The 16,720-nt window shown below is 48.0% G+C and overlaps 1 protein-coding gene across 2 annotated transcripts in view; it reads left to right on the plus strand.

The window, feature by feature from the left end:
• Nucleotides 1-1,721: 1,721 nt before the first annotated feature.
• Nucleotides 1,722-16,720, plus strand: part of NAA40 (N-alpha-acetyltransferase 40, NatD catalytic subunit) — a 32,617-nt gene continuing 17,618 nt past the window's right edge. Inside the window, exons 1-2 of one of the 2 annotated variants that reach the window (XM_006125067.5) lie at nucleotides 1,722-1,889; nucleotides 7,739-7,834. In XM_006125067.5, coding sequence (XP_006125129.1) covers nucleotides 1,884-1,889; nucleotides 7,739-7,834 — 102 coding nt within the window. In that variant the 5' untranslated portion in view covers nucleotides 1,722-1,883. Of the gene's footprint in view, nucleotides 1,890-7,738; nucleotides 7,835-14,028; nucleotides 14,087-16,720 lie in introns of those variants that run through there. The other variant, XM_025185662.3, reaches the window with a different exon arrangement.

Raw genomic sequence — 16,720 nt, forward strand, 5'->3', positions numbered from 1 at the left:
GTTGTGTAAGAGTCTTGGGGGCATTGGGTTTGGGGCCATCAGAAGTACAGGCTGGTCAAGGAACACAGGGAGAGGGAGCAGGGGATGTTTGTGTAACCCACCCACCTAGTGGGTGTGATTCACTGTCCCCATGTAGTGGCACTTAGACCACTTACAGTGAGAGATCAGAAATGAGTGAGCTCTACAGCCTAAACTGAGAGCCAGCTGGTTTTATAGCTCAAGCTGTAGAGGCTCCTACACTAAGCTCCAGAGGTTCAAATCCACCTGGTGGTGATGTTGGACTGGGGTCAAGGGCAAAGAGAGCATTGAGTCTCAGTTACAAGGACTGTTGCATTGGGGTACAAGGAAGGGGTATCAGAGTCAGGATTTGAGGAGTGTTTGGTTTGAATCAAAGGGTGCAGGGAGAATTAGGTCAGGGACATGGGAGTAGTGGGCCAGCCAGGATACCTGGGGGCACTGGGCAGGGAGGTAGGGTGTCTGGTATTGACTCTTTGTGTGTGTGTGTGTGTGTGCGTGTGTGTTTTCTCAACAAGTTTGGTCCCCCGTTTGTTTTTGTTTTGTTGGGGTTTTTTTGCTTAACAAGTTCAGTCCCTCAATCAATTTTTTCCTGCCATGTTCGGTATTTTTTGTGAAAGTACCTGGAAACCCTAGTAGAAGGCATGGGGCTGTTGAGTCAGGAGCCTGGGAATCACTGGATCAGATGATATGGGACACTGAGCAGGCGCATAGGGAGCAATGTGTTGGAGGTGCAGGAGGCAATTGCCAAGCAGGGTCATCCCTACTAGTGCTGGTGCCCTATGCAACCCAACGATGGCACTAGCACCTCACCCTGAGTGGCTGCTTTGCATAGGGAGGCTGAAGCTGTGAGAAAAGGGGTTACCAATTCTCCTGGACCAGATGCCATTTACTGCAATTGCATCCAGTCTGGGAGATTTGGCAATACACACAGGAGCAGGGCTGGGAGGGAGGCGCAGGCCAGAACAGCAGTGGGCAGTTACACAGCCAGCAGGAGAGAAGTGGCACTTTTAATGGGAAAGAGCTGCTTCTCTCCAACTCCCCCCTGCTCTGTGTCCTCCATCCCCGAGAGTGCCACTTGGTGAGTGGGCACTGAGCCCTGTGGGAGATGGGACATGGGGCCCCTTGAGGAGCAGTTGGAGGGCTGCCAGAGCCTCAGGACTGAATCTGTGGGGCAGGGACTGCTGGAGCCCATAGGATCATAGGCCCATTTGGTGTCCTAAATTTTGGGGTGCTCTGTGCAGCTGCATGTTTTGCATTTAGATAGGGAGGCCCCTGCGGCCAAGGGGACATTGGGCCAGGTGAAGGGAGCCAGGTGTTGGGATGAGGTCAGGGGTTACAGGCAGGCAATGCAAGGATGTTGGGAAGGGGGCGAATATAGGCTGAGTGACAAGATGGAGGAGTCAATCACCCCATAGCATGGGCCACGGGGACGGGTCCAGAGGGAAGAGCTTGAGCAGCGGGAGGCGCCTCTCTTGGCGCCCATACCGATGTGGAGAGATGTTGGACTCTCACGCTACGACCAATCAGAGGAGCACTGTCCTCGCGCCGACCGTTGGTCGCGAGCTCGACCGTTAGACACGCTCACCCATCTCTCGCTCTCGCTCTCGCTCGCGCGCGCCGGTTATGCGCAGTTCTGCGCTTGCGCAACATGTCCTCTTTTTTTTCCCCCATATGCTTTTGGCTTTGCGCCTGCGTACAGCATCCCTCACGGTCCCCCTTCCCCTTCCCTCTCCGTCCGCGGGCTCCACGCAGGCGCAGTGCGTGCTTACCGACCGTTCTCTTTTCCCCCTTCGCCCCCTCCCCCTGGTGGGTTCCCCCCTCCCGCGGATTTGTGAGGAGTCGGTGGGGTCCCGCTTGTCGCCGCCATGGGGGTGAGTGAGGCCCGGGTCAGGGTCCCCTAGCCCTGGCGGAGGGTCCAGGCCGGAGAGGGAGAGCAGAGGCCTAGGGTCAGGCGGGGTGATCCATGAGGGGCTGGGAGGAAGGAAAGGTGCAGGTGGTTCTGGGGGGAGCATCCCTGCAGGGGTCGTGAGAGGGTCTGGCGCTGGGGGTCCATGGAGGGTGCGAGGGAAGCCCATGAAGTGTCACTGAGGAGTAGTTGCGGGTCCAGCGGTGGGAGAATTGGAGGGGGAGCACACACGAGGGAGTGTCCATAGGGGCGACTTGGGAGGGACATGCGGGGTCTGTGTGGTGGGAGCTGGGGGGGGGGGGGGTTGAACGGATAATTGAGGGTTCCAGCGAAGGAGTCCAAGGGTATGACTGGGTGGAGTGGGGGACTGTGAGGGGATAAGTTGGGTGTCAGGACAGGGGAACTGGGATGGGTAAGGGGAAGAGAGGAGCAGGAGGGGGCCAACATAGATGTCATGGAGCAGGAGACTTAGGGAGAGTGTGAGGCACATGGGTGAGAGACCTGAGGTAGGAGCTGGGGATGGCCCAGGGAGGAGATTTGGGGAGGGGGAGCATCAGTTGTGTGTGTTTTGAGGGGGGGGGGAAGTGGAGAGTTGAGTCTGAAGAGCTAGAGGACAGAGATGAGAGAATAGTGAAAATGCAAGCTGGGCAGTCCCATGCAAATGGGGAGACTTTGGGGGGAGTTGTGGGGACAGGGGGAAGGCCTCAGTGGGATAAGGGAGAAGTTGTGGTTAAATGGTGAAAAGGTGTGAAGAGGCTTATGGAAAGGAGGGATGATGATCTACATCTCCCTTGATGATGAGAAAAGGTCATGAAGGTGGGGGGGGGGGGCATGGACTGTGCATTTACCTTTCTGCAGAGGGAGGATGGCATAAATGGGTCTTAGGGTTGTAATTTTTCCCTTCAGTTCATAATCGTATTCAAGCCCTGCTCCCAAACACTTGCCCCACTCCAAAGAAAGAGGTGGCAGTAGAATGTGTTTATGAGCGTGCACACATGGCTGGACTGCACATATTATGAAATACAAGCTAAAGAAAATCTGTCAGTACATGTGAGAGAGATCCTGGCCACACTGCACTAATGTCAATTCTCTCAATGGATGGTATGATGTCTAATAGTTAAGTGTTTGTGCTGGATGCGTGGACTCTTGGGTACTAGCTCTTGGAGGAGAGTGGTGTCTAATTGGGATCCACTCTAATCTCTTGCTGCTCTAGGGTGGGAGCTGGGTCTAGTGGTAGACTAGGAGGGAAACCAGGAACTGGTTACTCGCTGAGTGACCTTGAATCATTGCTTCCCCTATGCGTGCCTTAGTTTCCCCATCTATGTAATGGGGAAAATGCCTGTTTCATTGCAGTGAAGAATTGGAAAGTTCTTTGAATGCTACTGTGGAAATGGGTTAAAGAAATGCAAACCATATGAGACACAACTCTCTTCAGACCTGCTACTAAAGATGTATCTGCACTCATATTATGCTACTTTAACTGTACCAGTATATTAACTCAGTACAGTTCTCCAATTCTGATGTAGTTAGACCAATAGAAACTTGTTTATATGGCAAAGAGTGTTGCCATATGGAAATGGAACTAAGCTATACTGGTGTAAGGCACCTTTGTTGTGATATAATTGTGTCCACACTGCACATGTACCTGTAAAACAAAATCACAACCGTAATGGAGAGGGCTACACTGGTACAAAAACTAAGTTTAAAAATATTAATGCAAGTGGGAAGATATATTTTAGAGCAAGCTAAAAAGATAAGTTTATTAATGGATTTCTATGCTTTAAGAATACTCTTTCTTTGTCAAGTTGCTCTTACACATTCTGCCACAAAAGTGGCAACAGACTTTTGTGTTTGACTCAGATTCAGGGGTAAAGTTTTAGAGCAATCTCTCTATTTAAAACCAATAAAGTATTTTTTTCTGCTTGCTGTCCACTTCAGAGATGCAGTATTGAATGGGAATAAGACTGGCTCAGGTAACCTAGCTCCAAGAGCAAACTCTCAGAAATGATAGATACACTCCTGAACTGAAATGTTTTGATTTTTCTCTCCCTGGGACTCAATCACATGTATAGTGAAAATTGTAGGGAAGAGGCTATATCGATATCTATGGAAGAATGAAAACTTTTGTGGGTATCGATTCTATGAGGGGAGGGGTTTTTTTTGGTGTATAACCAAGGAATCTGTTCAGCATTTTAAATTTTGATTCTTTCCCTGCGTCTAGTTGTACTTTGGGTACCAGGGTCTATTTAAAAATATGTACATCCCCCAACTCTCTTCAATTTAAATCTCTGAAAATAAACTTTATGAAGCCCACTGGAGTCTTTATTTTCATTGGCCTTTATTTCTTATAGTGGTGTGGATGTCTTAAAAATAGACTGAGTTATTTAATTTGAATAAGAGGCTTTTGCATCTGAGCTACGTTCACTAATTCTTCATGTGTTCTAGAGACTAGAGGATGGCATGGAGTCAAGGCTGCTGAGTTGTATTCCTAGCTCTTGGGAAGGGAAGCATGGTCTATGAGTTAAATCAGGGTGCTTGGTTTCTATTCCTAGCTTTGGTAGGAGTGTAGGGCGTAATGTGTTGGGAAGTAGAGTTGGGACTTAAGACTCAGTTCTAGCCCTGGGTTTGGGAAGAGAAAAGAAGAAATACTTTAAAAATGCTGGACAGTTTGTTTTTCTTTTGGCCACATTTTTGTAGTAGGGTAGTGTTTCTTCCTTCCTCCCCTCTCCAAGTAAATCACTCTTCTATGTGGTAAATGGTTTCTGAGGTGAAAAGGTATTAAGTCTTTATTTTAAAATTGTGTTCAAGATGTATGTTTGGATCTGACTATAGATACCTTATCAGAATGCCATTAAACTTTAACAGCAGGGCTGATTGTTGAAGCAGCTTTGGGAAAGTTGCAGGTTTTAAGACTCATAGGTAATTCTGAGAGAAACAAGCTAAGTTAACTTCAGCCCCCTCCCCATACTCCAAACCCTATCTTGTCAATTTAGATCACTGCAGCATTAGCAGGATTTTCAATAATAGTGCATCATCCATGTGGATGTTCCTTTCTCCAAAGTATTAGAATTTGAGGTAACACTTCCCAGATCCCTGATTTCTAGGTGACATGAGCCAAGTAAGCGTGCTGTGTTGCTTCCTTATTTAGCTAGCTTAAAGTTCAAGTACTGCATAGATGCCTTGTGTGTTTTGCTTGGTGCTTTCTGGAAGCATCAGCTAAGTGGAGGATATTGATGTGTGACCTTAATCTGGCCCATCAACAGACAGTACTCTAGCTGGCCCAAACCATCAATGTAACACTGAAGCTAGATTTTGCTATACAAAGCTTGCCCATGGTCTTTCTGAATCTGTGGTAGATCATAATGGAATTGCATCCTTCCATGGTTGAGCTGTTTACTCAACAATTGGTGCCAGGTGTTTTTTTGGTACCAGCCTCCTTTTCTTTAGTGTCAGACAGGTGTTTATTTTTCCTGTGGTTTGTCCCAATAAACATTTGTGTCTGGCCAAAGGGAAATCTCTTTCTTGCACTCCACTGTCTGGATGGCAGATGAGATTGGAAATTAGTCTTTTACTTCTAGGTCAACAGTTCCCATCTGGCCTGCAGTCAGGAACAACTGAGTCATTCCCATCTGATGGTCTTTTGGTGGACCCCGTGGAATGATTTGTTGATCTCATCCTTGGTCCCCAGTGAGAAAATGTTCACATTACAGAAAGAACCTCTAGCACTGGTGCTTGGCTTCCTTGTTGAGAGGCTGAAGATTAACTAAGCCATTTCCCTCTTTGTCTAGTATCATGATGGCTGGAAACCACGTGGAAAGCTTGCCTACTGCTATCCATGTTCTTGGAACAGGAAGAAAGAAGATAGACTATGCCAACCTGCACTTTAAGGAGATTAAAAATCACCTTTCTGCATTAGAATAAAGATGGTCTCCAAATCAGAGTGGAGAATGCAAGCTACAGTACACTTCACCGTAACTTAAGTACTAAAATAAGGGATAGTTAAGGGTGAACTTACCATTTGCCATAATGATCTATTAAACTACTGGCAATCTTGCCCTGACTGGCCCCAGTCAGAATGGATCAAATGAAATAAGTGCTGAAGTTTGCTAATCAGGACATGAGTCTGCTGTGAGCCCATGCTTTCAGTTCACTGGGAGGAGTTTTGAATCAATCATGGGTGAAAGGAAGTTCATTCCACTGAGTCTATTTTAGTGTCCTCAAGGAAAGTATCCATATCTGCTTTCCCTGGTGTCAGGCAGCATAAAATTGTGCATGCAAGGGATTTGGGTTTTCCCGTTGACAGGGATTTGGGTTAGGCAATTTCAGGAATACAACTTTTAGTGTTGTCTGTGAAAACGAGGTGTATGAGAGGTTCTGCTGTCATGTGATTATGTAGCTTACTGCCTGGCAGCTTTCCTGCCTCATTTCTCCTTGGTTCATGTGCAGACTGAACATGTTTGCCAGGCACGTGTCAGGAGAAATGGTGTCCTGATTTGAACTTGGGTGGTTTATTATTTTATGTGAGCATTAAGGTTAAGCATAGTATTGGCTCACACCCACCAGTATTTAGTAGCTTGCAGACCCTGCTAAACTTTACAGCACTGCAGAAAACAAATGCCTTATGGCAGAATTTCCAAGCATGATTGCAGCAGAGTGAGTAGGGGACCAGGGTAAAATTACTATTGTGATCCCTAAGTGATGGTGATCTGAGTTAGATTCCCAGTATTGATTTCCCCAAACCACCAGTGCTATGGGGGACAAGTTCACATGTTTCATAAAGCAATTTCTTCATCTGGATGATCAGCTCCAAAGCAAATGCTGGCCAGGATGCAGGGCTGCGTGTGCAGCAATTCTGAGGCTGTGAAGCAACCATAAATCCAACAGATTGTACAGCAACAGCTGTGCTAACTGCATAGCTCATCTTCCGCCAGATGTCATTGTTTGCCTTTCTCCTCTTGTTCTGAAAATCTTTACAGCAAATATGCTTCTGTAGAGGTGTGTTGCAGGGCTTACCTTTTTCCCACTATGTTTTCATCTTATCCCAATATAATGCTTTCCTTGAAAGTACCCAGAGTGCCTGCATGTGCTTCATAAATATTAAAAGATAGTCGTTTTTTATTTTAAAAAGGAAAACTTTAAACAGCATATGAAGGAAGTCTAAACTGTGTACATTATAATAAACAAGTAATTTCTTCTGCTTTGGGGAAATAGTAAAATTATTTGATAAATTCCTAAAATTAAGCTGGTTGTTTCTCACAGATCTAAACCTTAGATTATGGTTTTTCATGCCTGTGGGTCTCTGCTAGTGAAAAGGATGTCTGCTCAACCATTTGTGGGCAGTATTTTAAAATAAAACTAATATAAAATATTTGCATTGATAGTTCAACAAAAAAAGCCCCAACAGCCTACCTTAGTATAAAACAGTTTTCATTGGAAGCAGCTATAAAATGGCTTTTTAAAGTACCAAGTCTGAATTTCTGTGGTCTGTGTTGCAGTAACAAGAACTGTATTGCTGAACAATATCTGATCTGTTTCAGTCATAAAACTTGGCATGATGTAGGAATGGGGAGACAGCAGCCACTGGCTTCTTTCTGCAGCATTGCGTGCAGTTGTCCTCTAATGCCCCATGGAGACTACAGATCTCCAAGTGCAATAATGTGTCTTGATCAATGCAAATGATTCTTGGACCATTGCATATTGAGATATGTAGTCTTTTGGGCCAGATTGGCAGATTAATTTTATGCCCATTAATGCCCTTGAGTTCCAGACAAGGTGAGGGTTGTCCTACTGTAACCCTGAGTCATTCTGTTTCAGAGAAAGTCAAGTAAAGCCAAGGAGAAGAAACAGAAGCGACTGGAGGAACGGGCTGCCATGGATGCTGTATGTGCTAAGGTAGAAGCAGCCAATAAAGTAAGTATCTCCTCTGCCCTCCCACCCCTCCATAAGTATTTACTTCACCACACTATAATTTGAGAACTAGCTGGCCTTGAGATTTGTAATTGGGGTACATTAAGACTGGTACTTGAGACCCAATCTTCCCTAGTGGGTTTGGGCCAGGGTGGATCGATTTAAATCAAGGAGATTTAAATAACTGATTTAAATCATCAACAAAAATTGATTTAAATCAAGTTTCACACTGATACTACTTCACCTCCCTTCTCCATGCTCCATGGGAGCTGCAAGCCATGCAGCCTCCCCCGTTCTCGGACCTGTCCCAGCGAGGCCTGGCGTGGCCTGAGTTGTGTGGCTCCCGGGGCATTTGGCTTCCCCCCTCCCCGGTGTTCTGGGGAGGGGCCTGTGTGGCTGCCCTCCTTTGTCCCTTTCCCCCGCCCCCTTCACAGGCCAGAGGTTAACTCCTCCCCCACATGCTGCCGGCCCCTGAACATCGGTCCAGCAGTTGCCATGTGAGTGGGCAGCTGCCGGAATTTAAATTGAACCGTGCAGCTCCTCTGCTGTCCGGGGCAGGGAAGGAGAGATGTGGAGGGGCTGGAGAGGGGGGACATGCGGGGGCTAGGAGGGTTCGGGGGGTGGGAGGGAAAGAGTGTGTGGGAGCGGTAGGGGGAGGGAGCGTCTGGGAGCCATGGGGGGGCGTCTCGGGGACTGGGGGGGGGGCATGCACAGGAATCATATGACCTCTCGGAGGTTCGGGGGGGGTGGCATATGGGAGCCATTAGGTGGTGGGGGCTGGGAACTGTTTGACCTCTCGGGAGAGTAGGGGGGTGGGGCATGAGAGTAGGGGGGTGGGGCATGTGGAAGCCACACAGCCTTGCAGGAGCTCAAGTTGGGGAAGGGAGCATGCAGGGGCCACAAGGGCTTCAGTGGAGGGAGGTGAGAAAGGGGGGTGTCCAGGAGCCATGGGGGGGGGGAGCTGCACAGCCTTGTGGGGGATGCAGGAGCAGCAGGGGCTTGGGTGGGGAGAAGTGGGGGGTAGGATCCGTGCTACCTCGCTGGAGCGGGGATGTACGGGAACCGCAGAGCCTTGTGTGGGGAGGGGGCGCACAGGACATGTGAGGTGTCACTGGTGGTCCAGGGAGAGGGGGCACACAGGAGCCATGTAGCCTTGCCCCTGGTCAGCAGGGGGCTGGAGCTGCAGGCCCTCCCCCCTCACAGCCAGAGGGAGAATGCTATGCACCATGCCCCCTCCTTGCCAGAGAGAGAGGGCTGGATGCTGTGGCCCCTTCCCCCTCCCTGTCCCTGCCAGAGGGCCAGCCGCAGTCTTGGCCCAGCACAGCCCCCCGGTGGCTGGAGGGGAGAGAGCCGGGCCAGCTTTGGTCCTGCCCAACCTCTGGATGGAGGTGAGAGAGCTGGGACAGGCCAGGGGTGCTACACTTCAACCTGGTCTTCTTCGGTGGCTGAGAGGGAGCCAGGGTGGCCTACCCCCAAAGAGGGAGGTTGGTGAGCATAACGAGCAGAGGGCACCACCCTCTAGTATTTCTTAAACAAAGGAGCAAATCTGATCACTAAAACATGTTAATTTACAACTACAGCACTTTACAACATCTAAGAGGGTACACTTTGTATAATTTTTTTAGATAACTTCGGGTTTCATTAATTTGGAAATAGTACATAATAATCATTACCTGTGTAAAGCTGCAGTTGTAGCAGCAGTACATTAGGAATCATCTAAATCACACTGGCTTTTAAGCACGCTCTCTGCAAGCACTGGCTCCTAGGGAACCGCCCGCAGCCCATGTAAATGTTTACCTGAATAAATGCATTTTAACTACCGCTAAATATTAAATCTAGATGTATGAGAAAGTTTGTCTTCCTGTTCAAGAACTCCTCCTAAACAGTAAGAGCTAGGACCACCAGATTTGGTATACAGCTTTCTCTTATCATAACTTAAAGCAAGATAAGGGCTTGGTTGTACCAGGAAAATAGGATGTGCATGGAATGAAGTTGCTTCTCATAAAACAATACAGAAAAGAGAGAGAATCGCCAGGCAGGTGAAAGGAGCTGGCTGGGGGCATGTTCCCACTCCCAGCCCTATCCAGGACTCCCCCAGACTTGAGTTTCCACACCACCCCCCCATGCTCCCTTTAGAGAGGGCAGTGGGGTTGAAGCTCCTCTTCCAGCCCCCAGTTCATATGGGAACATTGCTGTCTGTTCATCTGCATCAAGGAATGAGGCAAGGGTGCCATTTAGAGGGTATTGGGGGGGCAGTTTGAGCCATGGATTTCATACTTGAGGTCTGCTTAAAGCTGCGTGCCCGGGCTCCAGAGGCAGTTCTTAAATGTAACAGAGTTTGTTTGAGCTGCTTGCAGCCTCATTCAAGTAATTGTAGGATCCTTAGATCATAATGAAAACATTGTCAGGTACTTAAAAGATGGGGGGGGGGAAGAGTAGCAATTAGTGTTGTGCTGTTGGGATTTGAATTTGGACCAGTACTGTTAAATGTATAAATGTTCTTGAAAAAACGGTAAATAATGAGGTGGCAAAATTTGCAGGTACTAGAGATGTTAGTTATAATGTAATTGAATAGTCATGTAATTGCATGAAATCTTATTGGTTATACAACTATTTAATAGTCCCCGGGGTGGGGCCAGCAGTCAGTGCGCTCCTGGCCCCACTCCCTGGGATCTCCTTGCCACCCCACGCAGCTGTCTCTCTATCCGAGGCAGCACCGCAGGGTAGCAGGTGAGAGCCGATCCATGCGAGGGGAGTCAGTTTAAAAACCGGCTCCTCGCGCAGACTGGCTGTCCATAGGAGGCAGCAAGAGGGGGCAGGTGGGTCCACGAGAGCCAATATGCATGGGGAGCTGGCCAGTGGTCGTGGGGAGCCTTCTTAAAGCCATCTCCTCATAGGCACCGGCTCCCGCTCCCCACAGCAAGGGGGAGGGGGAGTGTGTGTAGTGTGTGTAGTCAATAGGATTAAACCAGTTTTGTCAGTTAATTGTTTACTTGACTATATTCTAACATCCCTAAAAATTACTCAAAATAATTAAGCTGACAGCAAAGAGTTACAAAGGGATCTCACAATACTGGGTGACTGGGAAACACAAGGGCAGATGGAATTCAGTGTTGATAAATGCAAAGTAATGCACGTGGAAAAATATAATCCCAACTATACATACAACAATGACGGGGTCTAAATTAGCTATTATTCAAGAAAGAGATCTTGGAATCATTGCAGATAGTTCCCTAAAAACATCATCTCAATGTGCAGTGGCAGACTAAAAAAATAACAAAATATTGGGAATCATTAGGAAAGGAATAGATAATAAGACAGAAAATATTATATTGCCTCTCTTAAAACATCATGGTATGCCTACAGCTTGAATACTGTGTGTAGATTTGGTCACCCCATCTTAAAAAATGATATATTGGATTTGGAAAAGGTATAGAAAGGGCAACAGAAATGATTAGGGGTAAGGAATAGGGATGTTAACATGTAGACGACTAAATAATTAACTGACAAGCCTGGGCTTATCAATTACAGCTTCTCTCTGAGTTACGAACGAGTTACGGACCAAACACTTAGCCGTAACTCGATCCGTTTGTAACTCGGACCCCATTGAGTTACACACGACCGCTCTGTTGGGAGCTTTGGTCGTAAGTGTGAACGGTCATAACTCGACCGTTTGCCAGTCGGGGAGCGGCTGTACTCCTGTCGACGACTCACATTTCGCCCCCCCTTGCTGCCTCTGTATCAGAGGCAGCAAGGACAGGGGAGGCAGGAGTCGGTGCCCAAGGAGAGGCAGCTTTAAGCTGACTCCCCACGAGCACTGGATCTGCCTCTTCTCCCCACCCCCATGCTGCTGCCTCTGATAGAGAGGCAGCGGCACAGAAGGTGAAGTAGGAAAGCAGGAGCCAATACACATGGAGAGCCTGCTTTCAAGCCAGCTCTCCGTGCATGCTGGCTCTGGGGACCCACCTGCCCCACTGTTTACTGCCTCCTACAGAGGCAGCTGATGGAACAGGCAGAAGCTGGTGCAGCCTGTGCCACCCCTTATCCCCGGCGCTGCTGCCTCTATGAAAGTGCCCTTCCCTCCCCCCCCCCCAGATCACTGGATCCCGTGGCGCCACCCCTCATACTCCAGATCCCTTTATCCAAGACCAGAGCCTGAACCCAACCCTCTTCCTCAGCCTGATGAAAGTCAATGAGGATGGGCAAGAGAAGGAGGATGGAGTGAGCAGGGACGGGGCCTCGTATAAGGGGAAGGAAGGAGGCGGGGCAAGGGTATTTATATTTGTGGTAGATCTTGGATTGCACTTAAATTAAAAAAATGATCTTGTGCTTAAAAGGGTTGGAGACCACTGATTTAAACGAAGCATGTATGTTTTCATTTTATTGTCCAAAAAACAAAAATTGAGTTAAGGACCTGATCAACACTGGATAAATCTTCTAGTGTAATATAAAATAAGAAAGTGAAACTTGGTGGCAACTGGCAACTCTAGATTTCTCTTACTGCAGCTTTCTGTATTCCCTAATACATGGGAATATTAAATATCGGTTAATTGAATAGTCAGTTAACTTCATTAATTCTTACTGGTTACTTGACTATTCTATAATCTCCAGCTCCTTCCCACTTCCAAGGAGCCCCCTGCCACTCTGTGCTGTGGCCTCTGTATCAGAGGCAGCAGCTTGGGATGCCAGGCAGGAGCTGGTCTGCGAGGAGAGCCACTTTAAAAAATAGCTTCCCTCACAGACCGGCTGCCAGTCTCTGCAGTAGCCCCTGTTGGGGGTGGGAGGTCTGAGCTTCCAGACCCAGTGCGAGCCGAGCTGCCTGCCCACCTGGCTCTTAATACACTTTAAATGTAGAGCTGCAGTGGGGTAGGTCCTGGATCCAGTGCAAGCCTGGACAGAGCCAGGCTGCGGGCCAGCCTGCTATAATATTTACTGGCAGAATGGGAGGGGGAAATGCATGTAGTCTATAGCATTACACTATACATTTTTTCACTGGATCCAGTCTGTGAAGACAGCAGGGAGCCCTAGGCAGGCTCCCCAGCAGCCCTGTGCACAGGGCAGAATCACAGCTGCAGGGCTCCCTTTCTATTTTAAAACTGGAAAAGAGGGGGGGGGTTAGGAACTGTCCCACCTCCAGCACATTCCCATTGGCCGGTTTCTGGCAGAAACCAGCCAATGGGAGCTGCTTGTTAGAATAACAGGCAGCTAAGAAGAATCACGCTGCCTCTCCTGGGGTCAGTTATTCATGAAGCACATGGCCAGGCAGGCTCGCTTGCTGGCTGGGAAACATTTTAAGCTCTGCAGGAAGGCAGGCTAGTTTGGCAGCTGGCAAGTAAATCTCTTGGCCACAGCCAGCTTCTGGCACCCCAGCCCTTTCCTTCCCCAAATCTCTGCCCCCCCACACTCAACATACCCAAACCCTCTGTCCCCCTCTTACACCCATACCCCCTCCCAGATCTGGTACCTCAATCTCCTGCCCCATATCACAATCCCCTTCTACCCTAGGTCACATCCCAAACCCCTGCACTCCAGTCCCTGGCTCTAGGTCACAACCGTCTGCTTCATCCCAACTCCCTCCCAGACTCCAGTCTCCCTCCTGTACCCCAGTCCCTTACCCCAAGCTCCCTTCTGCACCCAACCTCCATCCCAGACCCTGCATCTCCTCCATTAATATCATGGAAGAGTGCAGCCCTCAACCACTTTCCAAAATCTTGGAGTGATTTCCCCCCCACCCTCCCATCAAAAATTATTGCCCACCTCTGAACTAGTAGTTAGACTGGACAGAAAAAAGCTCTTAATTAATTTTGAGGCTCTAAGTGTATGTTTAGCAAATTTGTGATGAGATTCAATTGAAGCTGTTTTTAAATGAGAAATTTAATATTTTATTGAGGATTTAAAAAAAATTAAAAATATTTTTAAATTTAAAAATCACATTTTTATTTTAAAAAATAATCAATTTCAGGGTGGATTTGATTTAAATCACTGGTCAGGAAGATTAGATGTAATCATGGTTTTCTTCATAAAAGTGCATTCTTGTTAATTGTTATAACCTTAGTACATATTCTTCACGACTCAAAGATGGATGTAGGTTTTGTTTTTAGAAGGTACACACTATATATTTTTAGACAGTGATTTATTTTGAAAACTTTTCACGGCTATATCAGAAAATGAATGATTGATTATTTCGTTTTCCAAAGGCAATTGAAGAAGATATTTATGAAGTCATTGGGAGGTGAACTATCTGCAATTCAACAGGTTAATTATTAGTATTTGGAGAATTTTCTGTATTAGGAGGAGAACGTCATCAGACAGACATTGTTTTATTTAACAAAAAATAATTTTTTTGGGGGGGGGGTCATTCCAAGAATTTGGTAAGTCATCAAAGGCCACACTCTTCCATGGAATTATGGGTGCAGGAGGGTGTGCAGGGTCTGGGAAGGGATTATGACTGGGGTGCAAGAGGAGATGCAAGGATCTGGGTTGTGACCAGAGGTAGGGAATTGGCATGCAGTGTGTTGGAGGATGTTGTAACCTGGAGGAGGTGTAGTAGGAGGGGATGCAGGATCTGGGAGGAGGTAGGAATGTAGGAGAGGAGCAAAGAGTTGGAGGGAGGGAGCGGCTGGGGTGCCAAAGACAGGCTGTGGTCAGGAGACACTTACCTGGCTGGCTCCCGACCATCAGCCCAGCAGGTTCCTCAGCCAGGGTCCCTGCCTTCCATGCCCCTGCACTGGCTGTGGGGGTAATGTGAATTCTGTGAGCCTGTAGAGAGAGGGGTACTTTGTGTGCTGCCCGTCTTGCAAACAGACAGCTCCTATTGGCCAGAAACCGGCCATTAGGAGCTGTGAGATTGTGCAAGGGGTAGGGGCAGCTCTCAAAGCCTCTGCTCTTCTCCTCTTGGGTTCACAGCATATAGAGAGTTTCTCTGAGCAGCATGCGGGGGCGGAGCCAGCAGGGAGCTGGCTGAGACTTCTGTGGGCCAGATCTAGTGGCCACATTGGTGACGTAACGGGAAGAAGGGGGTGCCCCGTCTATGTCCCCCTGTCCCCTCTATCCAGAGAAGGGCTGGAACAGCCATCTTCTGCTTTGGGCCCTGCTTCTCCCTCTGCCTTCCTTTGGGCCCTGCTTCTCCCTCTGCCATGCTCCACCTGGGGGACTGACTGGCTGTGACAGAGGTCTACACTGCACTGAGGCTGTGACAGAGGTCTACACTGCACCCCTCCTGTACTCACTGATGGCAACAGGAAAGGTGTGGGCTGGAGTCACCTGGCCTGTGCCTTCTCCACTGCAGGTGGGTGCCCCACTGGACCCCCTGCGTGTCTGTGCTATGGCCCTACCCCTACATTTACCAGCAGTGGTGGGGAGGCTCAATCTGTCCTACCCCTCCCCTGGAGCAACGTGGCTGGCTAGCAGTGCCACTTGGACTGACCCGCCTGGCCTGTGCCTTCTGCACCACCAGCGAGTGTGGGAGGATGGGACACTCCTGCTGCCAATGCTGGCCCCCTGGGTGCTAGCCCCCCCTGCCAGGTTCTGGCCGGCCCCTTCCCCTCTTGGGAGGTGCATGTGGCCCTGCATGCACTCCCTACGTATTGCCTGTGGTGGGCTAGATCTGGCCCACTGGCCATATTTTGCCCACCCCAGTCTAATGGTTATGGTGTTAACTAATCTCCTTAACCCCTGGTTCAATTCCCTCCTGTGTCCCAGGTTCCCCTGAGACTTTGCGTTAGTCTTTGCTAGGCCTGGCTTTTATGACCTGTAAAATTTAGGTAACCCTGCTCTGCCCGATGGGTATTGTGACAATAAATACATTACAGATTGTGAGATACACAGATAATATGGTAACGGGTGCTATACAAGTTCCACTGTAGTGTAGAATCTTCCTATATCAACAAAAAGGGATTTTCCCCTCAGTGTAATTAATTCACCTCTACAAGAGGCAGTATCTAGTTTGATGGAAGAATTATTCCATCGATTTGGCCATTTCTACAGCCTGGGCAAGGTTGACCTAACTATGTCACACAAGTCATAAAAGTTTTCTCAGCCCTGATAGATGCAGTTAGGTTGATCTAATTTTTACATGTAGTTCAGACCTTAAATGAAGAATATAGGAAAATAGTGGTTTTCTTGTTTATGCTTGGTTTTGGCTATGGAATGGAATGGTAGGGGTCCAACGTCTAGTAAAGCTGTGTATGGAATCAAGCAGTTAATCCATCATGATGAATGTATTCAAAGACAATAAAGAATCTAATGTGCAAGAGGAGCAGTGGTCATGTATTCTGCAAGCAAAGATGGGCAAGATGTGCCATATGCTACTTGCTGACTGCTTGACCTGTGCCTGTACTGTGGTGCCCTCAGTTTTCAGAAATGCTTTCCAACTTGACTTTTAAACTAAGCTAACAGTCTAGAAAACGAGCTGCTCCCTATAAATTCAGCCCACAAGCTACCATTTTAACTGCAGAATAAGCTACTGTTCTGTTCCTTCCTATGGCACTGACCCTTCAGTCATTTATTTCTGATGGCTGTGCATGAAAAAAATCCAAATAATCTGTGTGAAGTACTAGCTCCTTCTGACTTTCTGCAGCTTACTCTACTGCCCTGATGCCCCCCAGCTTCATCCTATCACAGAGCTCCTCTTGTAGCTCTAATGTGACTGCTTGTGAAATAAGTCAGGATTGAGGAATTATGGCCTGTTGGAGGGTTGATGTGGAGTGCACAATAACACTTCTCAGGTTCTGGCTGAAGTTCAGCTGTTGTGATTGAACATAGGGACGTTAAGAAGCATGTAATTTGTAAATCGTGTAGTTGACAAAAATGTTGTCCACTACACAATTAATTAGTAAGGGTTAGCATTGCAAGCACTCAGTCCCAATTCTTACCCCCTGTGGCTCTGCA

The sequence above is a fragment of the Pelodiscus sinensis genome, chromosome 11 (assembly GCF_052426305.1).
Source record: "Pelodiscus sinensis isolate ZL-2025 chromosome 11, ASM5242630v1, whole genome shotgun sequence".
Lineage (NCBI taxonomy): Eukaryota > Metazoa > Chordata > Testudines > Trionychidae > Pelodiscus > Pelodiscus sinensis.